General features: G+C 41.4%; 1 protein-coding gene across 6 annotated transcripts in view; it reads right to left on the bottom strand.

Moving 5' to 3' along the window:
* The window catches only part of LOC121539279 (steroid hormone receptor ERR2), a 54,990-nt gene extending 28,394 nt beyond the window's left edge, over nt 1-26,596 (bottom strand). For 2 of the 6 annotated variants that reach the window (XM_041847648.2, XM_041847649.2), the window contains exons 1-3: nt 20,326-20,613; nt 15,799-15,867; nt 6,091-6,500 (exon numbers count right to left, since the gene is read on the bottom strand). In XM_041847648.2, the coding sequence (XP_041703582.1) occupies nt 6,091-6,500; nt 15,799-15,867; nt 20,326-20,375 (529 nt within the window). In that variant the 5' untranslated portion in view covers nt 20,376-20,613. Of the gene's footprint in view, nt 1-6,090; nt 6,501-15,798; nt 15,868-20,325; nt 20,614-26,097 lie in introns of those variants that run through there. The other 4 variants (XM_041847653.2, XM_041847651.2, XM_041847652.2 and 1 more) reach the window with 4 other exon arrangements.
* Nucleotides 26,597-27,589: the final 993 nt, after the last annotated feature.

The following is a 27,589-nucleotide window of genomic DNA, read 5'->3' as shown; positions in this document are numbered from 1 at the left end:
TTCTGAAGCATACTGGAGACACAATACTTTATTTTATCATTGATGTTTTCTTTTGTGCATTCTTAAACTTTGATTATTTTCTTTATCTACCACAAAGCCATGTTCTCTATTCAACTATTATCTATTCAACTATTATCTATTCAACTATTATCTATTCAAATGTTATCTATTCAAATGTTATCTAATCAACTATTAAATATTCAACTGTTATCTATTCAACTGTTATCTATTCAACTATTATCTATTCAACTATTATCTATTCAACTGTTATCTATTCAACTGTTATCTATTCAACTGTTATCTATTCAACTATTATTATTCAACTGTTATCTATTCAACTATTATTATTCAACTATTATCTATTCAACTGTTATCTATTCAACTGTTATCTTTTCAACTGTTATCTATTCAACTATTATCTATTCAACTATTATCTATTCAACTGTTATCTATTCAACTGTTATCTATTCAACTATTATCTATTCAACTGTTATCTATTCAACTATTATCTATTCAACTGTTATCGATTCAACTGTTATCTATTCAACTGTTATCTATTCAACTATTATCTATTCAACTGTTATCTATTCAACTGTTATCTATTCAACTATTATTATTCAACTGTTATCTATTCAACTGTTATCTATTCAACTGTTATCTATTCAACTATCATCTATTCAACTGTTATCTATTCAACTGTCATCTATTCAACGCTGTGTACAGTTCCTTTTTCATTTAGAAGGATTAACCTTAATAACTTCACTATAGACTAACATAGGCCTAAATACAGTATTATCCTGTCTAAATGCATGCAGACAGTGTTCCAGCAGCTCTCCTGCCTATAGATACACAGCCATACACAGGTACATTGGGATTCCATCTCGACACATCTATTCAACTATTATCTATTCAACTGTTATCTATTCAACTGTTATCTATTCAACTGTTATCTATTCAACTATTATCTATTCAACTGTTATCTATTCAACTGTTATCTATTCAACTATTATCTATTCAACTGTTATCTATTCAACTGTTATCTATTCAACTGTTATCTATTCAACTATTATTATTCAACTGTTATCTATTCAACTATTATTATTCAACTGTTATCTATTCAACTGTTATCTATTCAACTGTTATCTATTCAACTATTATTATTCAACTGTTATCTATTCAACTATTATTATTCAACTGTTATCTATTCAACTGTTATCTATTCAACTATTATCTATTCAACTGTTATCTATTCAACTGTTATCTATTCAACTATTATTATTCAACTGTTATCTATTCAACTGTTATCTATTCAACTGTTATCTATTCAACTGTTATCTATTCAACTATCAACTATTCAACTATTATCTATTCAACTGTTATCTATTCAACTGTTATCTATTCAACTATCAACTATTCAACTGTTATCTATTCAACTATTATCTATTCAACTATCATCTATTCAACTGTTATCTATTCAACTGTCATCTATTCAACGCTGTGTACAGTTCCTTTTTCATTTAGAAGGATTAACCTTAATAACTTCACTATAGACTAACATAGGCCTAAATACAGTATTATCCTGTCTAAATGCATGCAGACAGTGTTCCAGCAGCTCTCCTGCCTATAGATACACAGCCATACACAGGTACATTGGGATTCCATCTCGACACAGCCAAGCTGCTTCTCTCGCCGCTCTGACCCTCGCTCAGTGTTTTTCTAAAGAGAGAGAGAGAGTAAGAGCTGTGTAACATTCTAGTAGTGTTCCCCCTTCAACCCCCTTTAACAACTTATGCAATTATGTTAATGTTATTGGACAGATCAAGTGGAGGGTCCCAAGATGTATTAAATAATTATAAATTATTCTATATCTGGGTTAGAAATCATCATGCTAATTCCTCTCATCTCTTTGGAATTGGGGTAAATAAAGGTGTGAGAAAAGGGAGATGAGGTATGTCTCTCTTCCTGTTGTCTCTGTTGTCATAGCACAACCAGACCATAATAATAAGCCCATCTATTTCCCATCTGTTCACAGGATGTTCAGAGTAGCCGTCTCTGGAATCTATAAGCTGTTACCCTTCTGTTGTTGGTTCTGTATGATACTGTATCAACTCAACTGCAATACTTTGGCACCTTTATACAAACCCCTTATGTCTAGAGAAGCTTACTTTAAAATTCATTTTATTCAATACATGTTTGGTTTTTATTCTAGAAAATCGGGACTGTTGATTTATCATCTTGATTAAACCTCACTATATTAAACATTATATAATTACTGCAAAAACCTAGTATGATGGCGGTGTTGGCAGATGTATATGGTGTGCTGCCTTCCTGCCAGACAAACACTGTAGAGCTGACCCTGGTCCCTGGCTAACCCACAGGACACTCATGTTGACGGGGGGACTTCTCTCTCCACTATACACTCCCCTCCCCTCCCCTCCCCTCCACACTGGGGGCTGGGAGGGACACGTGCACAGGGCACAACTAAAAGCTAACAAACCGAGACCATGCACAAACAACCACACTCATAAAACACAAACACACACACAGGCATACTCTCTCATTTACACTAAAATGACAGCGTGCATAGACCAATATACACTGAGTTTACAAAGCATTTGTACAAAGATCTTTCCATGACAGACTGACCAGGTGAATCCAAGTGAAAGCTATGACCCCTTATTGATGTCACCTGTTAAATCCACTTCAAATCAGTGTAGACAATTAAGACATGGATTGTGTATGTGTGACATTCAGAGGGTGAATGGGAAGACAAATGATTTAAGTGCCTTTGAAAAGGGTATGGTAGTAGGTGCCAGGCGCACCGGTTTGAGTGTGTCAAGAACTGCAACACTGCTGGGTTTTTCACACTCAACAGTTTCCCGTGTGTATCAAGAATGGTCCACCACCCAAAGGACATCCAGCCAACTTGACACAACTGTGGGAAGCATTCGAGTCAACATGGGCCAGCATCCCTGTGGAATGCTTTCGACACCTTTCATGCCCTGATGAATTGAGGCTGTTCTGAGTGCAAAAGGGGGGGTGCAACTCAATATTAGGATGTTTTGTACACTCAGTGTATGTTCTGCCTGAAAAAATATATTTAAAAAATACAGGATTTGTTCACCTTTAGTGACGTTTGTAGCTCAAGGACTGATCCTCAGACAAATGTCTATTCATACAGCGTCAGTCAAGCATTGGAGGGGTTAATATATACCCCGAACCAGAACACTGGGTTCATTTCTGGTTTCAAAGGTTTTACAGTATTAAACAAAGAACATTAAAATCAGAGAAGGAAAGAAGAAAAAAATGATTTTCTTCTCTCGATATTTATCTGTCTCAATTTATTTTATGGCTTTTCAGGACCTGTGCCAGGGCAGTGAGGGAAAGTCAGGTCCTGTAAGTAAATTACAGTAAAATGGCAGGTATTTCTCATCAAAATCTAAACTGACTTTTACAGGCTTACTGTCAAGGTCTATTACTTCATATAAAAAAAGAGGGCCACTGAGTTCAGTTGGTTTTCAAGCAATTTTACAATTGGGTTCAAAATGAGAGAAAAATAAGGTTCAATAAGAGATTCATGCTTTTGATTGGCAGGGCACGCGAGGTGCGGGACGGGCCTGTGATTAGGGAGCTATGAGAATAGGAGTATTTCCGGGATGGATGGTGATCTAGGTTGACGTTAATTTGTGCCTCGGCATTACTAATGTAACTATCTCCATGTAAGAGTTCAGGGGGCTTTTCACTGAATGACTAGGTGACAGAAGATGGATTCGCCATTCCGTCCTGTTGAAAAGGTAGGGGCAGCAGTTCTCTTTTACAGCAGTGGAACATCAGGAAGTAAAGGAGAGAAGGGAAGTGAAGAGTAGGCCATGCTAAATGAATCTAGGAACCCCAGGTAGAGAGACCAAGATTTCTGGAAAATACTCAACGCAGACGGCCAACCGTGTGGTCACTATAGTCTCAAATTGTTCTCGAATTAAAGGCATTTCATTATGTGCTAAAGATGTCAAGGAAAAAAGTCCATTAGCTTTAGTGTTATTGCTTAAAACCAATGTGATGAATGAGTGTAAAAGCCACGTCTTCTGTGTTGTTCTCATTAAGGGACGTCGTCTCACACCCTCCACCCTGGATAGACAGCCTCATTATTTCTTTCATTAATCAGGTCTCATCTACTGCAACCTCTTCTTCATCCAAGGGCTTTATGGCCCACTGTTTACTGCTCTCTCTATTCCTCCTCCAGTCATCCTGTGTCATTTTTATTCATTCAGAGGCTTTCACCCCCTCTTCATCCCCCTCCTAAAAAGTCCCATGGTCCTCCTCCCTGTCCTCTTCTGCCTGGACTGGTACCCCTGTCTGATTATTATGCCATTAAGCCTTTCCTCTCCTCCTCTGAAAGTGCGCTCGGGTCCCTCTCCAATCTAAAGAAATCCTAGGGTTTTTTCTCCCTCCTTTCCCTGAAATTACCCGGCGTGCGACGCGTGCCTGAGTTTCTAATTGGCCCTGCAGTCCCTTGAGACAGCCCCCTCCCTTCCTCCTAATGAAAAGCCTCGGCCTTAATTACACTTTCCAAACGCTGATTGTTATTGACAAAACTCCTGTGGCTCGGACAAACGACAGCAGATTAGCTCCATTACAGGCAGCCCTCCAAGAGGAGAAAGAGAGGGATTTCAAATCGACAATGTAAAGTGAGGGAGGGAAAAAAAAGAACTCTTTCCATTTTTATTTTCATGTACCAGGCTATTGCTCCACTTACGACTTCTCTTTCTTTCCCAGATTGCTCTTTTCTGTACTATTGTGTGTCTCTGTCAATGTTTTGTAGCAAGGGGACAAAAGCGCAGTTATGTTACTTGAGAGAAAATTTTCATCTTATGTCAATAGACAGGATAGCTGATGGCAGCATGGGTAAACAGCAGGATTTGGCCTAATGCTTTTGTTTGTCTGCAAAGATACATAGACTGTTTAAAGCTGATAGGATTTGGGGTGTTCAAAATCAACAACTACTAGACAGCCTGCACTCGATAACCTGGGCACAATAATGGCATTTTTCGGGGGACATTTTTCAAGAAGCTAAGGACGTAAATTGAGACATACAGACTTTTATTTTTACAGAACATAACAAAGTTCTAAAAATAGAACAAATGAATTTGGCTCCTTTGCAAGATAAATATGTTTACCTAACTGCATGCCATTACTATAGCTAAATATTGCAATATTTGCCTCCTGTCATTTTCCTTTTAATTTCTCAGATTCTTAAGCAGACTGTCTGAGCTTAGGCAGGGGCAGCTGTGCATGTTGAGCAGTGATTTTCCCTGGCTCATAATATCTCCCTCCATACCGTAGGTCCCACTGATTAATGTAGGACAGAGCACACAGAGAGACACACAGTGGGGGGCCTGTCATTGATACATCATGCCATGCAGATCTGCACCACTCACAGCCTATTCTCCAGACGCACACGACAGATATAGTCAACCTCCTGCTTTGGACCCCCCACAGGCATCTGGGCACACAGCACATCCACTCTCCACCAAATCTGATCCCTGATGATGATGTCACCACCACTGCCCCCTTCCTAGCCTGACCCCAGCTGATGATGTCATTGCGAGTGGCGGGCTCTGGCTAGTGGCCTGTCCTGTGTGTGGCTGTCCATTGTGTATGCAGCCCCTGTGGACATGTGTTGCCTCATACTGTGCTGCACTGCATGTAATTCCCTTCACTATTAAGTTACCGTGGGTGTTTTAGCAATGCTGACGATTCATAGCAGCACAACTGGAGTCACCGGCCTTGAAAAATATACCTTTTCCCAGGGAGATAAATGGAAAATAATGTAGATGAACACAGCTACATGCAACAACTCAGTGTGCAGTGACTGTGCTGCTGGTGGATGTTCTGTCTAAGAATAAGATCGTGGTTTAGGGCAGTAGGTGATTATGTTAGGAGGAACACAGGGAGATACAGTACATCTTCTATTGTGCGTTTTATGCTGGGGGAGCGGAGGTAAAACCCTGTATGGAGTGTCTGCATGTGTAGTGGGGCAGATCCCTTGTACTGAGTGTGTTTGTGTGTCTGTAGGGAGCAGGAGGGAAATACCTTGTATTGTCCTTTTAAAGAATGCTTTGCAGGCCTCACAAGAGGCCACGCCATAGTGATACCCAGAGGCTATATCTCCACAGACCAGGCACAGCCTCTTGGGGATGGAGTTCAACATGTATTCGCACTTAATGGGTGAGTCCTCCATGATGGTGCTGGAGCAGTCGTCATAGCGCTTGCGGCAGGGGCCGGCGCCCAGCCCGCCGGGCGTGAACATGGGCGGAGAGTCCAGGCCGTTGGAGTGGCTGTTCATGGCGCTGACATAGCCGCCGCTGGCGTCCGAGTTGCCGCTTGGGCTGTGGTGGCTGACCGTGTCGATGACCGAGGAGGGGCTGGACGGCTCCGTCTTGATGTAGGACCCGCAGCTGGAGGGAAGGTGCCGGTCATCAACAGCCATTCTATTCAGCAGCCTGGAGAAGGGGAGAGAGGGGAGGGGAGGGGAGAAGAGAGGGGAGAGAAACAGGGTCGTTAACATGGCCTTTTAGACTACAGACATCAACCGTTTCCGATCGACTGGTGCTACCCACAAAACAAACTTCAGACTCCCACACTCCAAAGAGAAGGACTTACTCCATAGTGACACTTCAGCTGCTCTCTTTCGTTCTGATCTCTCTCTCCCCCTCTCTGTCTCGTCCTCACCACAGTGTTTCCTAACCCTAACCCTCACCATGAACCAACCAGGTGGGAGGATACTAAGAGCTTCATTAGCCCCACACGCCACCAGCCATGAGAGACAGAACACACAGGTGCAATAAACACACTCAACACCGACCACACTCGGTTAACACAGGAACACAGTCAACGCTAACACAGGGACGACTGCATGCCTGGGACCCATATTTTAGACTGGTGTAAAAAATGCCAGAGTACAGAGAACATACCTGCAGTGGTCTCCTTGAGTCAGCAGGCAGGCAAAAAGAAAAAGAAGGATATTGACTTTGTTCACTGTCTGGTAAATAACAGCATCTCATCTGATGTATTGCCTGCCATGAGTGAAATAAAGTGCAACCTCTGGCTGTGTCGATACAATGCATCTAACCCTAAAACAGCTCTTTGTCCATACAAATGTATTTCTGTCGCGACCACACAAAGCGGACTGGGAGACAGTTGATAAAAACAACCTCTTCTAGCCTGGTCTTTTCCTGAACATACAGATTGAATTGAGGAGATAGAGTGCTATGAGAGATGGATAACCTCTATGCTTCCTAAAGGTCGTGTGGACACAGTGACCCGTCAGGGTCGTGGCAGGGTCACACACACACACCTCTGCATTAGGCACCACTGACAAGGTGAAAGGTCATCTGCACTCGCCCACATTAATGAAATTGAGCCTTGCGTGGCTTATGCAAATGCAGACACCAGGTTCCTGGTTCAGTGGCAGCTAGATAGCCTAAGTTCTGTCTTAGTACATTAGTTATATTAGTATATTGCCAACTAATGGTAATGTTTACATAGTTTACATGTCAGTTTCCCATCAGCAGTGCAGGGAGAGGGGGGGACACTCTCTACCAGTACGCCTAACGTCTCTATCAGGATCTATCCCGGGCCGACACATGGTCGGCCGTCTCAGAGTCCAGAGAGGGTGAGACAGAGGCCTTTTCCATATCCCCATTGGCCAGCCAGAGAAGGGCCGGGCCAGCCGGGATAGCTTCCTCTCTCGCTCTCTCTGGCTGATTTAATTGTAAGGGTGGGTGACAGTAGGGTTCAGGCCCAGGGGTCAGCGGGTCAACCTTATTTTCTCACCCTGGCTTCATGGGCCCGTGGAGATGGGGGTCAGCATGTCAAATTAAATCTAATTCCCGGGTTTCCCTCCCTCCTGTCATGTATATTCATCGGAGCTCCAGGTGCCCACCACCTCTGGAAATTCACAAAAAGGTTAACTGCTAAAATAAATAATAAAAAATGCCCCCTGTTAAAACCGTCGACCTTGTGGAATAAGCCCTTTGGCTGAACACTCCTGGAATTTCTTTCAACATAGAACGTACACAATATAAAACCCATAACCACCCTTTTTACTAGGTGTCATGGCTCTCAATTTACAGTATTTCTCAAAGTAATTATAAAAACAAGTTGGACAATACCTACAAAAAAATCTGAAGAGGTAAAAGTAAAGCCAAGGAAGTTTGAAGGTTATTTTCTCTCTTCGTGTTTTAAGGAATATTTTATATCTCATACAGATTACTCTTTGTACTCTTAGAAAGTGAGAGCAAAAGAAAATAACAAGATAATGAAATAAAAAGCTCAATCTCCTTGATGCTTTATAACGTAGTGTCTCTGTTTAAATAACTCATGCTGGTTGTATCCACATAAATGAATGAAAGGAGCCTCTATTCATCTGCTTTATGTTCTCTGTTTTAGATAGCTCTGTGCACCTGTATAATAGGTCACCTGCACTTGGCTTATTAAAGGCTATATATTTAAAATGGCAGCATGCGGGATGGTTCCATTTAGCTTTTATTTCACAAATTCAGAGTAAGCTTAACCCCAGTTCAAAGGTCACCTCCAGGGTGACACTTAGCATAATTGCATAAGTGTCTTAACTGTTTCCCCTCCAGCTCTATGTGGTCATTTATAATAGATGTGCTGGCTAGAATCTCCTTAACTCATTCCGCAGTGACACATTATGCTACCGCTGTGCTTATATTTTTCAGAAGGCTGCTTATATTGATTAATGACATTGAATGAATACTAACCATTTGAACCTAGTGTACATTCATCAAATATTTTCTTAAATTTCTATTAATATTCTTATTCTCAAATGGGACAGGTTCAAATTAAATCTATAAATACTATTATTAATATGGCGAATAAAATATGAACATTAATAATTTGACAGCAGGAATGGTGTTAATAAAAATACAACATATGGACCAGGTGCTAATTAGGATGTATCCCAGACAGGACATAACATGAAAAGGTCCACTGAACTGATGAAGACCCAGGTATGTTGTGAAATCCATAGTTGTCTTCCTCTCAAGTACAGAAAGTGTATTTCCATTCTGCTGCTTGGCTTGGATCTCTCGCTCTCTCTCCCTTTTCCTCCTCCTTTTGTTCCCTTTGTACTGATCAGAATTCATGCTGAGTGGTGGGTTATGGGCCCACAAAAGCACACTGAGCAGTTTGGTTTTAATCTGATTCCACCTGGCCCTCCTAACAGCATTTCAGATCCCTAATATCATTCCACTGCTGCTGCCGTGACCAGGATTAGCTGCCCTAATGATCTCAGAGCCCCGCTCCTCTCCCGTTCTCCGCTCCTCTCCCGTTCTCCGCTCCTCTTCTTTAGGAGGAGAGGGAACTAAAGAGCACTCATCCTTATGTCTCAGCGCTTCCCTTTCCTTCCCCGGATGGGCCGCCAGAAGCATTCTGAACACGGCCTGAACATTCTGCACACTGTCACAGGAACACGACAGAGCCTGGAGAAACTAATTGGTCCAATTTGTAAGTATTCCTGCTGTGAGCTCTATGCTGACTTCTGTAGGGTGCTAATGCCTGTACTGAAGTGTTAAACACATACACAGACAGACACTCAGACATTCTGTATCTCTTACTTACATTAGCATTTACTTTTTATATGAGCACATCACACAACTCGAGTGCTTATAATAAAAGCTCAACTCAAAATGGGAAAAATGTCAAATGTGTACTCAAACGATTCCTCCTGCGACAGAGTTTTACAATGGCATGAGATCATTTTAGAATGTACTTTTCTCTCTCTGGCTGTCGGCTGTGGGATGCCAAAAACATGGTTTGATAGCGTTGGCTAACCTCATCCCAGCCCCTAGTCCCCCACTCTAAGCAGACAGGGGAAATGGGGGGGGGGGATGACATCCGCAGGCGGGGTGATGGTGATATCAGATGCCCCAGTTGGGGCAGATCTGCCTGGAGGCCCTTGGGCGATGTCCCTGATAAGCCACTGGCCCAGAATCAGCGCAGGAGGTGGAACTCAATTAGCTCCTGACAGACCGTCTCAGCCTCCCGCCACCACCAGAGCCCACTGGCAGCTGCCATGGTGACCTCACCTCCAGGGGCCACCGCCACCTCTTACCGCTCGGCTGCATGGAGGACGACTCATTTAGGGAGATGGGAGGGAGGGAGGCCTGACTGACTGGAACCAGGACCACAGGCTGACTGGCTACAATCACTGGAATACAGACAAACGTCATCTTTAGGGGGAGACGTTTCTGGAGGGTGTCTGTATTCACATGGGTCCATGTAAATGAAATGGGATGTGGGGGGTGAAATATGGAGGATGTCTTTCTATATAACTGGGTCCAGGTTAATGACCATCAGGGGAATGTAGACAAAATACCCCTGGGGCAATTTTTTTTTGTGTGTGTGTGTAAGTGGGGAGGGGGAGATGCATCGGAGTAAATGTAAAAGGAGGCAGTGGTTAGTATAGTGGCTAGAGGCACTCCCTGCACCCCATAGGACATATTTTATTCTTAGTCTGGGAGAACCTCCTAATTTGGGATTTTCTCATTCATTAGTCCTGCTCTAAACAGATAGAGGAAGGGTCAGGGTGGGTGTAGAGGGGGTGGGAGGGGTGGGTCCTCTTTGTTAACGGACACGTCGGCTGACAGAGATATATGATGTGCTGATCTATAGAAGAACACAATAGAGGAGTAAGAGAGACAGACAAACAGAAAGCGAAAAAGAGGGTGAGAGGCACAGAGAAAGAGAAAGAGAGAAAGAGAGAGAGAGAGAGAGAGAGAGAGAGAGAGAGAGAGAGAGAGAGAGAGAGAGAGAGAGAGAGAGAGAGAGAGAGAGAGAGAGAGAGAGAGAGAGAGAGAGAGAGAGAGAGAGAGAGAGAGAGAGAGAGAGAGCGGAAGGGAGACAGGGCTGTTTATGCGTGGGCCCCAGATCAATAGTCCGTAGGCCAGAGGATGAGGCTGGATGGAGCTGGGTGGTGCTGGGTTACCACTGGGGGGGGACCATGCAGCTCCGTGGCCTGGCCAATTACGTTTTTCAGTCTCCAACAGAGGATTAAATTTAGCTGCTCCACAGCGATGTCACTGTAGTCTTTATAAAGCCATGAGCTCACCCACTACGACAACATGAGCCCCACGCTCCAACAGGCCAGCCACAAGACAGTGCTGGCTGCCCAAGACACAGATCACATCTATTGATTCCCCCCCCCGCCTTTCCTTCCTGTTGGAAAGATGCTGGCAGGAAAAACAGGACCTCTTATGATACAGGCACTGCTGTTTGTCTGACGTAAACTGTCTGAGTGACACTGGAGAGATCCTATTCTGAAAAGGGCTAAGGCTCCTCGGAAAACAAATGACGGTAAGAAAGATCAGATGAAGATGCTAGAACCCTGTTAGGGAGTGGGTTACCAGTTCAGACATAGTTCTACAGCAATAGAAGAGTTAACACTACTCTGCATACACAGCAGAGAAGCTCCCTGTAGAGTAGGACAGATCATCATCATATTAAAAAAGTATGATGTAGAGTACAGCCCTGGCTTGGCCTGGCACACGTTAGGGAGCTATACTGTATCATTTCATCTCATCTCACTGTAGGAAGAAAGTCTAATGGTGCTCTTTCAGCAAAATAATTAGCGACCATCAAATGTGTCATCGAGAGCATTAATCGTTGGCAGTGGATGCCTAATGCCTAATCATAAACAGTGTTTGTGTAATTCAGATCCCACACACCTCACTATGTCTAACTGAGCCTGACTAGCCTTTCTACTCCCTGGCCTAAACCACAGGCACAGAGATCTGGCTCCAGATGTATACCACACAACACTGTTCTGGAACCAACACAGACACAACCCTGTCTACCAAGGACAACTATAACCAGCAAGGTAATAATATGTGTCAAATCTAACTAGAACACACATATGTTTCTAGAAATATGACTAATGCACAGAGGGTGTGTATAGGGTTAAAGTCATTGCATGCACTCTGCAGTGTGTGTGTGTACAAACAGAGGAAATATTATTGTAAAGGGTTAAGCCTATTTAAGGCAGACCAATGTAAATCACAGGTTTAGACACAGTGACTCAGAGTACAGGGGGACAGAGGCAAGGAGCCATGCATGAAATTACTTCATTAATCTTCCTCTGATAGGCTGTCCTTGTTTAGGGGGAACTCTACCTGCTTTAAACAAAGAGCCTGTCCTGCTACTACCATAAATTACCCTCTTCATCAGAGGAAGGGCCAAACACACACACAATATATATACACACATGAGGCAAGACTAACGGGTTTATCAGGTGTCCAGAAGAATTGAACTGCAATCAAATGTGTCAATGTTTACACAGGCTCACACATAAACATAGCACGGCTGAGCTACAAATTAGTTGTCGAATATGGAACACTGAAATAATGTTAAATGTTGAACATACAGTATGCTGATAAAAATGTGAGGACAAAATACATTAGATTTTTAATTTCACTGGATAAGTTGTTTGTTTTCATCATCTTTGAGGCGATAACTGAATATCTTTTGATGCAGAGGAAACCAATGATCTCTAGTCATTCCACTGTATGGAACCGGCCCCAGGCCTTTATTTCACGGCTATGGGGTGGTGTGTTTAAGCGATTCAAATCGCTCTAGAGATACTCTGGGCCCCTCTCCCAGACCCTCTCCTCATTCCCCATAAATAGTGCTGATAATAAAAAGGTGGGTGGGCTGAATGATTTATATGCTGGCGTCCAACACCACGCCATTCAGGAATAATTAAACTTTGGGGACATTTTTTGAATTAATGAGTCTCCTTCAGGGGGCAATCTAAACATACATCTCAGCAGCCGCCACCGTCTGGTGTCAGAGCAGTGTTAGTGATAGAGGAAACCTAACTGGCAGGTTATACTACTCAGCTCAACTAAACCATTTCACTGTGTTTTGTGTCTATTTGTGGGTACTGGGTATACAAATATGAAATTATAAAAATGGTCAAACACAAACACGTAAAAGCATGTAAAAACACAAAATGAAATATGACTAGCTTCCACCTTCCATAACACATGCAGTGCCCCCTGCCAAACCTCTATGTACCCTCTACGGCATCATGTATGTCCATGCCCCTGCTATGACATTCCAGAAATGAAAGCAGAGAGGCTTCTCTCAGGCAGAGAGACTGATGAATAAAGATTTACATTATAATGCACTCTGGTTTACTGAGACACTCACGGGTCAGCACAGCACTGAGAGAGGGACAAAACGCCCGTATAATGGACTTTGATTTACGTAGAGAAGATAGAACCTTGACATTGAATTAAAACAAAGAAATGATATGGACGTGGTAACCTTCCTAAAAGACAAACCCCAGAAAAAGATCACAGCGGACGACTGGTGGTGACACGTTTCTAACTCACAGGTGAAACCCCTTTAACAAGATTCCCATTCATTTTGTAATGCGACTGCAACGCCTATTGACAAGGACCCTAGGAAATAAACACATCAATAAATATTCCTAGTCACCACAGTTAAACTAGCCCTGCACACTGAGGCAGAGGGTGGCCAGCAGTCAGCCTGCATGCTAGGATGTTAATGGTTGGTGATTCAGAAGTACTGGCCCCAGGGCAGGCAAACCCAACCAGGAGAACGTGCTAGTGCTCTCTCTCTCTGGGAGAGACACATGCACACAACAACAGCGAGGGTCCGATGAGCATGTACACACCCTACAATATCACACCCTTTACATCAAGACTGGATTGCATTTACTCCAGTATTAATGTTAACTCCTGAACTTGTAGCTTTAGTGTCGATCCTAATCCAAGCTCATCAATGCTGTCATTCTGACAGTCCTACAACATGTCATCAGAACCTCCTAGAATGCTCCATGCCATCAGTCTGCCTGGGCGGCCAGAGCAGGACAGAGCAGAGCAGAGCAGAGCAGAACAGGACAGAACAGAGCAGAGTAGTGCAGGGCAGGGCAGAGCAAGGAGGCAAATGGCTCTTAGGCTAACAGCTGTTATGGCTGGGAGGCCTGGAAGGGCTGCAGAGGCCGTGTACAGTCCGTCTGTCCGTACTTAAGCTGTCAGTAAGAATCAAAGCTGCTATTGTGACGGACGGTTTCAATATTGATTTCATAAATAAACAGAGCTAACCATCGATCCTAATGTTATTTTGCATTTCAATTACTGCTCAGAAACATAACCTTCAAACGACTGGCCGCTCAATACCAATAACATTCACTGATAAACGCCTGCATAGTCCACTCCACGTCACGCTTTTTACCAAGTGTAAATTAGCGGACTTAGCATGTTCCCTCCATTACATTTAAGACAGAGCGTATCGAAAAGCTGCAGAATTATCATTCAGTCTGGCGTCTATTGGGCGGCAAAGCAGACGCAAATACAGACAGAGAGAGGAATGAATGAAAACAGACAGATGACGAGATGAATAACACACCAAACCAAAGAAAGATCTTCAATGATTAAACTATAACTGGTCAATCACACTCTATCCACATATTCACTGTGCAGTGAATATTAGCAATAAACATGTAGTTAAAGCTTTTTGTCCCAAATATTGGTGTACTCATGGACTCTGAAATCTGTATATTCTCATGAGAACTTATAAAGTGCGTATTATAATATTCGGAATGCAGTCATTATGTTTTTACACTTTTTCTACAGCTTCTCTGACAGTCCTCCATCTGAGCCTCCTTATGTGTGTGTGTGTGTGTGTGTGCGTGCATGTGTGTGTGTGTGTGTGTGTGTGCGCATATGAATCAAGAGGGGCCTTTCAGTGTTGGAGCAACAGAAAGAAGTGCTGACGCACCGTGTCAGTGATAGCACTTGGCTGCCACAAGGGCGTGAGGGTAACCTACGTAGCCAGGTTAGCATCCTACACTAATGGAGCTGGTTATTTTTAAACAGATTCTCACACTGCGGTGAAGGTGTCCAAGGTTACCGTGGCCAAAATCAGGAGGGACGTGTGGTGACGTTTGGTGGCTTCAGTGCAGTTGGATGTCGTGAAACGGTCAAAGTGAAACGTGGCTCATTACAGAAGACTAGAAAGGCCAAACACTGCATGAGCTCGTATGAGTCATGGTATCCAAAATAAAGCGGTCATTTTAGAGCATTAACAATGGGTGTTATATACAATTATCATTTACATTTACATTTACGTCATTTAGCAGACGCTCTTATCGAGGTGTTCTGTGATAAACTATATCAGTACACACACTTCACATAAACAGTTAGTAATCAAAAGGAAAATGATCAAAGAAACATCAAACAGAAGTTGAAAAACAATGTTCTATACCATGTCTATGTATTTTCATCATCTTCATTATGTATTTTTACAAGAAATAAGTAAGCATCTCAATGAGGCCCTAGTTAAATGGCAAATAAAATGAAGTTGCTGGGATGCTGTGTTCAGGGAAGGTGAAGTAGATGTGTGCAGTTAATTTAGTTTGAGTCTCAATACTCTGTCCTTATATTCTGTCCTGCCTAGTTAGCTGGGGGATAAGGATGCATGAAGGGCCAGAGCGGGGAAGAGTGAAGGGTGACACTGCATGTGAAGGTATAAGTGAAGGGGTATGAAGAGCATCCCTTAAAAAGCAGGTGCAAGTAGCCAACAATTACAAACACAGAAAAAAAGAATGGAGTGCAGGGAGGGTCAATCCACTCTGCATCCCTTAACGCCCTGGGGGCCGGGGGCAGTAGCCCCCCCCCCACCCTCCCTGAACAGCCTGGTCTGAGTGACATGTTTACAGTGAAAGAAATTATACTTATATGCAAGGCTTACCAGAAATGAGAGGGCTCCAGTGTGGCCAGTGGACTGAGTAATCGCCCTAATGAATTGGACAACGAAGCCCTGTTGGTACAAGGAGATGCATTTAGAATTGGGTGACAAATTGAATCTAAAACATTAGGTTTTTCTTAAAAGGCACGTATCCCGACACCTCCCCTTAAGTGCAGAGGGCGAGAGGCAGGAGGAGGGTTGGAGTGGGCCGGGGAACAGCGGTGGTCACCTGGGCCGGCTGGGGCTGGCTGGCTGCAGTGGCCACAGCAACCACAGGCTCCTGTCTCTTAGCGGGGTGGCCATTCTTGGCCAGGAGCCTCTTCTGGTAATGTATTCTGAAACCAAATTACCGTAAACTGATCTGGATAGTGTCTGTGCAGGGCTGCTTTGGTTACCCGCCACTACCTATACCCCGCGATAGCATCTCCATGAAGACAGCAAAAATCTGATTAACCCAATAACACTGAAACACTTGGTCAAAGAGCAAAGAGCTTTTAACTTAAGATACACTAATGTAATTCCCTCGCCTTGTTCTCTGAAACCTAATAAGAATAAAGAGAGAAGGGACAAGAAGGAATGTTAGAGATGGATATTTTACTGAGCCTAATGTAGAAACCTGGAAATGAAGTCAAACAAATTTACATCTAATTCATCGCTGTGTGCTAACTTTTGCTTTTGTGAAAATGCATCAAAAAGCTTTCATTCACTAAATGGAATATGGACATGTAGAATATGGCTGAGAGGAGCAGTGAGGGTGTTGATGGAACATTAAGGGATAGAGAGGGGTCCTGTCTCAATCAGCTGCCTGCCGCTCAGCGTGTTTGCTAGCGAGCCAAGATGAACTCAAACTGACTATCCTCGGCATTGGCTGATTTCTGAGTGCCGCTGAAACAGCCAGAGCAATAGGAGAGCAACAATAAGCCTGTCTGACTCCCATATGTTACCTCCTGCTGTCTGAACCAAGAGAGACTTCAACTTAAACAAATCAAGTTCTGTGAATTACGGCTTGCTATCCATCCCAATCTTGCTATACGTAGCTTACTATCCATCATCCCAATCGAGAAGGGAGAATAAATATAGAGCAAGCTTGAAGCTGTGGAGAGAGACATGCCACGTCATACCTACTATTGCTCTTTTTGAGGGAAAATGTATTTGGGTGACAAATTCAAACAAGCAGTAATAGGCTATACATACCTCTCCGTATTGTCTGAAATAAAAACGGTCACTGTTTCAATCCGATTCCTACGGTCGTAGGCAGTGTCACTCAGGCCCCCAGGTCAATCTATAGAGCAGCATACTACACTGCTTCCACATCATTGCTCTGCTAATTACATGGTGCACATTCGTCCCAGTAATCCCAGCAACCAAGCACGGGAGACACACTGTAAACTCAATGCAAACTATGTCCTATAATTAACAACACTGCATCAGTTAGAAGCAAAGACTTTAATTTTAGATGTTGACCAACGTTATTTTCATTACAAAGTCTTGAATCATTTTCGTAATGGTTTTAGTTTTGGATTAACTGCTTTGTAAAAATTGTTTAAAAAAAATTGTTGGACATTTTATTTTAAATTAATTCAAATACATCTTAAGTGTATGTTAGAGTGTTACTGTAGATACATATCTAAATTAATTCAATGTGATTTATGAAAAAGATCACCGCTGATCTTAAACTGATTTATGTTTGAGATATTGCCAGCCATTGCATGTCAAAACATATACTGTATGTAATTACCGCTATATATGACTAAAGCAGTAATAAGTGTTTAGTTGACTAATTTCATTTTTACATGCACATACATCTAATAACTATATCATTGAAAACCTAAATGATGTCAAACCTATAATTAATATGCCGTTATATATTACATTTAAAGGTATTACCTTTTCTATATCACAGAAGAGAATGAAACACACGCTGTCTCTACATCGTATGTGATATAAAATAAAACATGTAAAATACAGTCAGTATTTTGAATGCCAACCAACCCTTGTAGTTGTAGTTTTTGTACAAATTTCAAATTAGAATTGCTTGTCTTATAAATGTTACATGAATGGAAGTGTGAAACACAACTGAGACAAAATATTATTCGTATTTAATAATCGTATTCCACTGAATTATATATTATATGTATACTATATGTTATATTACATGATGCAACATAAATCACTCATTCTGCATCACCTACATGTATCATTAAAGCCACCAAAGTAAAGTTTTGCTTAATTACACATTAACATTATTTGCGTTGTGCATTGTGCCCACCTTTCCAATGAAATCCTAAATCATTATATTGCAAGTTTCTGTTGAAATTACAGTCTTGCCACAATGATCTTAAATTTAACTTTCCCTATCGGAAATATAATGTCAGACAATCCAAAATAAAAACAAGTTTTATAGACTGCATTTAATCATTGAATTTATGCACCTCATATTGGCTACAGTGCTTATAATGAATCACCACCAAAGTAGGTTAGAATGATGTTAACATTGCACCAAACAACATGATTTAGAAGACAATCATAAAAATTAATACGAGAGTCACATTTTGAGGTGGAAGATTGCATTTGAAAGGTTTTCGAGTGTTAAAAATAATTGTAAAATAATAAATCAGTATACTATGTAAACATCAATACAAATAAAGGTATCTTAAATATGTCTCAGTAATTATTGTATATTATGATGAGCAAGTTGGTTACGTTGACCCTTTACCACTGAGGTGTATCTAAAAGGCAGAGTTATATAGAACCTCTGTAAAACAAAGGAGATTATGACTGTGCGTCTAAGGAGCTAATGAGTTCACTAGATTGGCTTTTCCTCTCTGAGCGGGCAATGGTTAATGCCCAAATTAGAGTTCCTGAAAACAAGTGAGTGAATCCTTAGGCTGTCAGAACAATTCAACCCTTTTCCTCTTTTGCATTACATCCCATTGAGAATTACTGTGATCGTATTCCTTTGAAATACTATCCATGAAAATCTATACTGCTCAACTGCTTTAATTTATTATTTTCTATCATATCATAGGGCGGTGGGTAGCCTAGCGGTTAAGAGAGTTGGGCCAGTAACCGAAAGGTCGCTGGTTCAAATCCTCAAGTAGACTAGGTGAAAAATCTGTTGATGTGCCCTTAAGCAAGGCACTTAACCCTAATTGCTCCTGTAAGTCGCTCTGGATAAGAGCAACTGCTAAATGACCCCCCCCAAAAAAGAAAAATACATCTCAATCCTTCAGCAGACATGCATGGTGCCTTTTTATCATAATCCAGCTTCAACGACAGACACATTTGGCTGATTAGATTTTTGCGTGGAAAGAGTTATGGGTTGAAATAATGACTGTCTTGAATACTACATGAGGATGTCACAGCAAGTATAAAGAATTTCATCAAAAGCACATAATAATGCTTACAGACCTTACAAATTAAAAGACTGTTACTGCTGAATGAAATATTGGGCATAAAATATATGTTCGTAAAAAAAACATAAATTCAAGCAACAGATAGCTGTACTGTAAAATGATATTAAAACATACATGTATAGATATCTACCTGTTGTATTTTTTAGAACACTTTCTAAAGTAGATTAATAAAATAGGATTGAAGATACTTTTCCACTTTTTTTTTAAACAATCATACCCATCAGCTATAAAATAAAAAATAAATCTCCTACATGCCAACAAGATATGAATGTATAAAAGCAGAAGTGCATATAAAATGCAAACCCACAGTTAGCGAGGACTTCTCAGACAGGCAGCCTGGCTGGTGTGCTACTAGCTGGGATGGAGCTGGTATGGAGCTGCCTGATCACTGGGATTACACGGTTCTTTCAAATGTCTATCCCCAGACATACAAATATTGCAGCATGCAATTCATCCTCCCCAATTCCATGAATTAACTTTAATCTCTTTAAAGGTATTCTGATTCTGCCAGGTTGGCAGTCCGGCCAGGACAGGGACAGAGAACAAAGCCATCCCAGAACAAGCTTCTAACCCAACAGGACACATTCCCTCTATTCTTTAGGAAAAACACACGCACATTGCAATGAGCTACTCCTAATTGATCGGCCATGCTCTTAATGAAATGTGCACAGTGACACACACGGCTGACAACGTGCTAAAGGGCTAAGGGTCCTCTCTCCCTATTGAACACAACCACAGACACACCACAGCACACCTGCCCTGTTGCTTTAGGATATCACTGGCAGCACACAGTCCTGTATGAATTAACAGCCCTCCAAAACATATATATAGAGAAAGAGTCAGATAGTGCACATTACTGTGTTTGTGTGTGTGAGTGTGTGTGTGAGGAAGAGAACCAGGAAAAGCACAGTGCACATCTTAACAATAGCAGTAAAAAGTTCAGTGCCGAGATTGGCAGATCCTTTGTAAAGGAAACAAATGCAGGCACTTCTACAAGAAAGAAGGAAAGAGGAGGAAAAAGAAAGAAAGATTGCAAGAGGGGAAAAAAGTTATATCCAATATCACAAAAGAAGGGTATGTTAAAAGGAAGGTTGAAAGAAAGAAGTGCACCTACTGGTTATGATAGCTGAGAGGGTCTGGCAGACAAAGTTCTGAAATGTCCATCAGTCCAGTTTTAGCATTCCAGGAATGAGAAGAGGAAGAGGAAATAGGAAACAATTGAGACCCGCTTCTCCCCCAAAATGACAGCACAACACCCTCAGAGAGAACGATGAAAAGCCCCTCCAGCACTGCTTCCCCCAGCCTGCAAAGGTATGCTCGGTTCTGATTGTGTTTGAGAGTGTGTGTAAGAGAGTTGGAGAATGTTTGTGTCTATGTATGTGGTTGTGTGTGTATGTGTGTGTCTGTGTGTATATGAGAGATCGAGAGAGGGGAGTTGGAGAGAGAGAGGTAAAGGGGGGTGAGAGAGAGAGAGAGAGCGCGAGAGAAGCGCAGGCAGCGGCGGATGAGCGCTAAGATGTAGAGAGCGTGAGAGAGCGAGTGAGAGGAATGACTCTTTCCATGGTCAGGATAGGGCTCTTTAAGACTCAGTGGCTTGATGAATATGGAACAGCTGCTGTTGTCTCCGAGGGGTAGGACTTAAAGGGACAGAGCACGGGGGAGGAGGGAACCAAACGCTCGATGCCTCGCTCGCTGCTACACACAAATACACACACATGCTCACACACACATACACAAAGCCACTATCATTCGAACAGACAGATGCATATACTTTACAACATGCACATAAAAGAGTTCACACTACACACTAAAACATGTTGAAAAATACACAAATAAAAATATGACAGCTAAAAACTCACATGCAGCCATTCACAATGCTAATTTCAAATATGAATACATAAATGAGTTGCTGGACATGTATGCCCTATTGATGTTGAAATAAAGCACATATCTATAAAAAGTAAAGAATATGATTTCCCCCTTGAGACCACTGAATCTCAATTAGTCAGGAAAACATTTATTGTAAAACAAAAATGAATTATATTATTAATTCAATTCAACCTTTATTTTGAGCTTCACAAAAACAAAGCTTTTATACAAAGGCTAACTATTCTTCTTTTGAAAATAAATGTGGTTTCACAATTGTTCTGAATACATTTTTTGCATATGCTGAAATGTCACAAGGAATATTTATGTAAATGTATGCACAAGAATATCAAGAGTCCATAACAAAAAAATGTATTTGTTTGAGCATGTTATGACAGACAATCACAACAAAGCAATGTAACAAAGCAATGCATTACTGTTGATCCTTCAAATTAGCTTAATTTAAAACTGCTACCATCTAACAGCAGTAGTGGTTTTTCAGTACCCCAGAGACATTTCAGCCTGTTTGTATGTCCCGTCAATAAATCTTTCAGATCTATGCAGAAACAGAGTGCTCCATTTTCCTGGATAGTCACCCGTTGAAGTCATGGGGTAAGGAATGTTTTTGGGATTTCTGCAGAAGTATCACCAAATCAGACATGTTATGATTCAGAACTTAGCTCATTGGTCACCATAGCAACACCCACCCGTAGTATGCGCTCCAGCAGGTATATCTCACTGGTCATCCCCAAAGCCAACACCTCCTTTGGCCGCCATTCCTTCCAGTTCTCTGCTGCCAATGACTGGAACGAACTGCAAAAATCTCTGAAGCTGGAGACACTTATCTCCCTCACTAACTTTAAGCATCAGTTGTCAGAGCAGCTTACCGATCACTGCACCTGTACACAGCCCATCTGTAATTAGCCCACCCAACTACCTCATCCCCATATTGTTATTTATTTTGCTAATTTGCACCCCAGTATCTCTATTTGTACATCATCTTCTGCTCATCTATCATTCCAGTGTTAATACTAAATTGTAATTATTTTGCACTATGGCCTATTTATTGCCTTACCTCCATAACTTACTACATTTGCACACACTGTATATAGATTTTCTATTGTGTTATTGACTGTACGTTTTGTTTATTCCATATGTAACTCTGTGTTGTTGTTATTTTTATCACACTGCTTTGCTTTATCTTGGCCAGGTCGCAGTTGTAAATGAGAACTTGTTCTCAACTGGCTTACCTGGTTAAATAAAGGTGAAAAAATAAAAATTTATAAAAGAACAAGTCAGAAAGCACACAGAAAACTGAAAGCCAACAGCGCAGAGACAACTGGGAGCACTTGTATCTCTTTACTTGCAAAAGACAACAACTTTGGATCCGTTGAGGAAAGTAAATCCATGTATTGAGTTGTGCGTGGCCATATGCGCTTGGTGTTACATGTGAAGGACTATTGTGGACCTTTCACCAGCTGTGAGAGATGATCTAAAGCCATAACTCAAACTCTGCCCATCAGCTTCTAAAGCGGCGGAAAATCCAGCCCTGTCTTCTCTGACCTCCGTTTAAAACCGCCTGTGTTTCACTGTTGATCAAGCCCAGGAAGAATGTGGAGAATGCAGATAGCATTTCACAGTCAATGAGGGGCTCCATGTTACTGTATCCCCATATTATAAGAGCACAGCTTAACATGGCACCTTAAAGGAGAAAAGAGCAGTCAAACAATGGATGACAATTCTGGGATAAGTCAAATAGGATGACTTCTACTGTTATCTAATAAGCTCTACTTGAATAAAGCATGTTCAGAGATGGTGGCCAGTGGCTTACTTTTCATAGTTGCTTTAATAATTTGATCATTGAAGAGTCGACAACTGGGGGAACTGAGTACAATGTCTACCAATAATAGGTTACAGAAAGAGTGGAGGTTGGCAAATTCTCCCTCCTTACTGTAATACAGTAACAGTATGTCTCTGGTAAAATAGGACTGCTCCATAACTGCATGTTGGTATTCCAGTTTAGAAAATAATCCAGTTCTATTCGTCAGCTCACGTTTCTGTAATCGATGCAAAAACATCACACAATTCCTCTTGATCATCACATGCCTATTGATGTCCAGCAACATCCCCATCAGAGCTGCTTTAAAGTAGCACACATAAAAACATCTAGTCTTTCTTTAAAAAAAGACACAAAAAGACTTACAGTACACCAAAGAACTCTGCGTTGCATCGTGCCTAAGAACTTTCCCTTAGCCGTGGTATATTGGCCATAAACCACACCTCCTCGGGCCTTATTGCTTAAATATACAATCCAAAATCGAACTAGTGTGAATCAACGATAAAATCTTAAACATCTGTTAAAGTTACAATAACCCTGACTGAATATTCCAATGGAATAATGAGAAATATCCAGACAAAATCAATGAAAAATCAAGACTATGTGTTTTCTTCAAAACAAAGTCCTACCCAATTTCCTTGACGCAGACACAACCCTAAAGAAACGTGGTGGAGAATTCAGACAATGCTGACAAGGGTTTTCATGAATCAGCATATGAAGAAAACTACTATCAACCTACTGTAAAATACAACAGACAGTGACCTGCAACCTCATGGCATAGGGCTTTGGCATGTGCTAAATGCATCAACAATGAGCCTTGTATCAAATAGATGATTGATGTCTTAAGACATTTTGAAACAGACCGTAATTTAATTGAAAAACATTGGATTAAAGGTAATTCATCCTAATTTGTAATCCATCTGATTTGGTTAAGGGGATGGGAGCAATCCTTTTGGAATGCTTATCAAGAAGGCTGGTTCAGTGCTGGAATCCTCCATATAACTTTTTTGGGGTCTCGTTCATTATGTAGCTACAGTATGTAACAACACACAAGCACACACACACACAGGTTTTGATATAGTGAATGGGATTATTTACAGGGTTACATATTCAAGTTAGTATTTGGATGTGATATCTCTTTCAGCAAATATGTTAAATTCATTCTTGTCCTTTACGAGCCTACCAGAGTTGATACTGCCCCCACATTTACAACATGCATGCATATCAGAGAATGAGATGACGTAATATCATTGAGATGTATTACACTTCCGGTGCTTATTGGATGACATTGGCCAGATTGTTGTAGTGTAAGCGCAGTTATACAAGTTATGTTATTTATAATGCCCTCTTATCAGGTGTGTTATGAAACGTTCCCTTACCGCTATAGTGGCAGCTGATTTGACAGGGAGAAATAGGGTACAAAAAGAGAAGAGACTGCTCTATGCATTGCACACACTTGATCACTCTTAGGTGAGCAAATGTGGAAGCAGAGTTATGACAGAAAGTAATACAGGACGCATAATTCATGCCATACAAGACTTTGGGCTAGTGTTACATTCACAGACCTCCCTTATCTCATAGCACATAGAGAACCAAAAATAAATAGGGACCCTGCAGATCTGATATACAGGCTTTAATTTAGACAATACATACAGTACATATTCCATATGAATAGCAACATGTTGAAGCAGTGAGTGTGTGTATGTAACCACAAAATTATGAAGCACTAAAATATGCATACTTGTGTCTTAATTTCCTGTGAGACAGATACAGCACTAATACCCCGTGTTCCATTACATCTCACATGACCTGTTTTTGATCCAACAAGTAGGCTAGGCTGCTGGTTTCAAAGTGGCTAGAATGTGGGTTTCTCAACGACTCCAACTGTCTCAAAATGATAACAAATGTGTGTCATGCACTTACAGTTTATTACAGGGGCTGTTATGCGAATTAAACAATAGGCCAAATTGCACAGGCCCAACTGTTCAATTTCGAACAGGCAATAGCAATAGTAGGCCTCAGTATCTGGCGAAAGAGCTCTAACGCCAGGAAGCTCTGATTCGAACTCCCATTAGCCAGCGCTGCAAGCGTTTTTATTTTGTCAAAATATGTGTTACTCAGCAAATATGTAGTTTCGCTGAGCAACTATGTTAATTTCTTCCCGTTACGGCCATTATGTACTTCCTAAAAATGTCTAAATAAAAATTGACAAGCAACCGAAAAAATGCCTCTTTGGCACCTCCAATGTATTGAGCTGTTGTAGACTTCCAACCTGTGCGTGGCAGTAATGAGTGATTGGATGTGCCGAATCACAATTTAACTCACTCAAACTCTGAAGGTAAGGTTACACATGAATCCGACGTGGGCTGGCAATTGTGTTGACCGTTTGGCTTTAGGGAATGTCGTCCTCTCTTTCTCTCCCTCACTCTAATCATGTTCCTGTTTTTCATTATGCCTACGAGGCGCGTGCGACGCAGTTCAAGTTGATTTAAATTTCAGCTCCATTGATTAACAGTCCTTCATTAAAAACAGGCAGCCCTCATCATGGCTCTCTGATTCAGCGACACAATCAATACAAAAAAAAGAGTGCACACTGTCCACAGTTATGAAACATTGAATAGCTGAGTTATTAAGAATGTGCATTGTTTCAGGGTACTGTTTCGCAAGTTGGTAGGCTAGGTAGTCTACATGCATATGAGCTGCCTACGCGGTCAGCAGTAGGCTATAGCATAATCATTAATAACAGCAATCAACATTACATTTTAGCAGACGCTCTTATCCAGAGCGATTTACAGGAGCAATTAGGGTTAAGTGCCTTGCTCAAGGGCACATCGACAGATTTTTCACCTAGTCGGCTGGGGGATTAGAACCAACAACCTTTCGATTACTGGCATGTCGCTCTTAACCACTAAGCTACCTGCCGCCCCATCAAATATTAACTTTTAAAAAGTTGCATTAAATAATGTATGTCAGTATTGTTCAGTGTTTCCACACAATAACTTCCATCAAAATAAAATAAAACTTTTCTGACCATCTTTCATTCAAAATATTTTAATCAACCATTAAATGCATAGGCTAATAAATTAAGTGACAGTGGACCTGCCAACAACTTGTAAATAGCCTTCAGAAAAGTGGCCCAATTATAATACATGGAAGAGCAAAGTAAGGTGGAGAATACTCTACCTTTACAGACAGGTCATATCAAATCCCTCAGGTGCTACTGTGTAGGAGTGGTGTCTTCAGGTTGTAGGAGCGGCTACCTCTGTGATTGTGAATGCGCCGTTTTAGTCATACGACAGTAGGCTACAGCTATCAACTCCTCCTCCAGCCTTCGCCCTTTTACAGTCTATTCTCCATCCCCTGCGGCGACACCAAACATCCGTCGCAGAGATCAAGATGCCTATGCAGCTGAGAAGCCATTACTGACCTTTACTGCTATAGTTACTGAGAAAAAGTCAGGGATAATTTGGATAACTGCCACTGAATATTCGCTCCCTTTCCCCTCCCTCTCGGGGTCCATAACAGCAACGTGTGCCTGGATGAGTGTAAATCTTCACCAAGAAAACAACAGTGACAGTTGACACGCGATGCAAACCTTAAATACCACGGCAGTTCTGGAAAAGGTCGGTTGGATTCCACTGTTGATGAATACATAACAAGACAATAGTAGCGTCGCGTCTGTAGTGAGATCTGGGCGTTGCAAAAGTATCACATAGCTGCTAACATTGTGATAGATCCTCAGGAAGTTTGAGATGGTGAGTGTGGGGGGCCAGATGTGTATGCAGATCGTCAGGAACCCCTTTCTTCTGGATTACCTAATTTCAGTTATTGTCTGAAAAGTTCTAATTAGTTGTTCCTCTTGGAAATATCCCACTGGGCAAAAACTGGTCGAACCAATGTTGTTTCCACGTCATTTCAACAAAAACATTCAATGTGACGACATTAATGCAACGTGGAAAAATGATTGGATTTGCAAAAAGTCATCAACATAAGCGAATTTCGTATTTATTTCACCGAATTTTTTACCTAAATCCAAGGACATTTTTTGTTGATTTCGAATGTCATTCACGTTAGTTGAGAACAGCCGAATGTAAATAAAAATAAGACAGTTGAACTGACTGACGTTTGTGCCCAGTGGGATGCATCAAGAGTTTCTGAAATTAGTGTAAACTATGGACTGTAGGCCACTGTTGGTGTCAGCATTGAATAAACAGAAAAGTAATGTGAAATGTTGGCTAACATAAAATAGCCTACTTTTAAAGAATATCGTATGGGATAATCATGAAGTCCTCCATTTGACGCTGGCCTTAAACTGAGAAAATCCCTCATTCCTGAATAAACCTTCCTTGAAGGCTTGTAGGTAATAGTGGAGGGACTACCAAGCACGCCATCTTCTCCGCTAGAGGGAGTGCTATTTCACCAGACAACCTAGGATGAGGGAGGCACTTTTATTTATTTATAACACATTGCAATTCATGAACTGAAGGAATGACAGGAACCTGCCAGCAACAACATGCAATTTGTTTCTATAATTTGCCCACTCTAGATCAATAAAAACATAAACCTTTCTATTATGGAAATCATGAAGTAATCATCATTATAAATGTATACATTAATAGGCTAAAGATACAAGATTGGGATCCATGTTGATAGTCTATTGATAAAGTCATTTGAA

Source organism: Coregonus clupeaformis, chromosome 25 (assembly GCF_020615455.1).
Source record: "Coregonus clupeaformis isolate EN_2021a chromosome 25, ASM2061545v1, whole genome shotgun sequence".
NCBI lineage: Eukaryota > Metazoa > Chordata > Actinopteri > Salmoniformes > Salmonidae > Coregonus > Coregonus clupeaformis.
The sequence above is the reverse complement of the archived record's forward strand: the minus strand, read 5'-3'. Positions and strand labels throughout refer to the sequence as shown.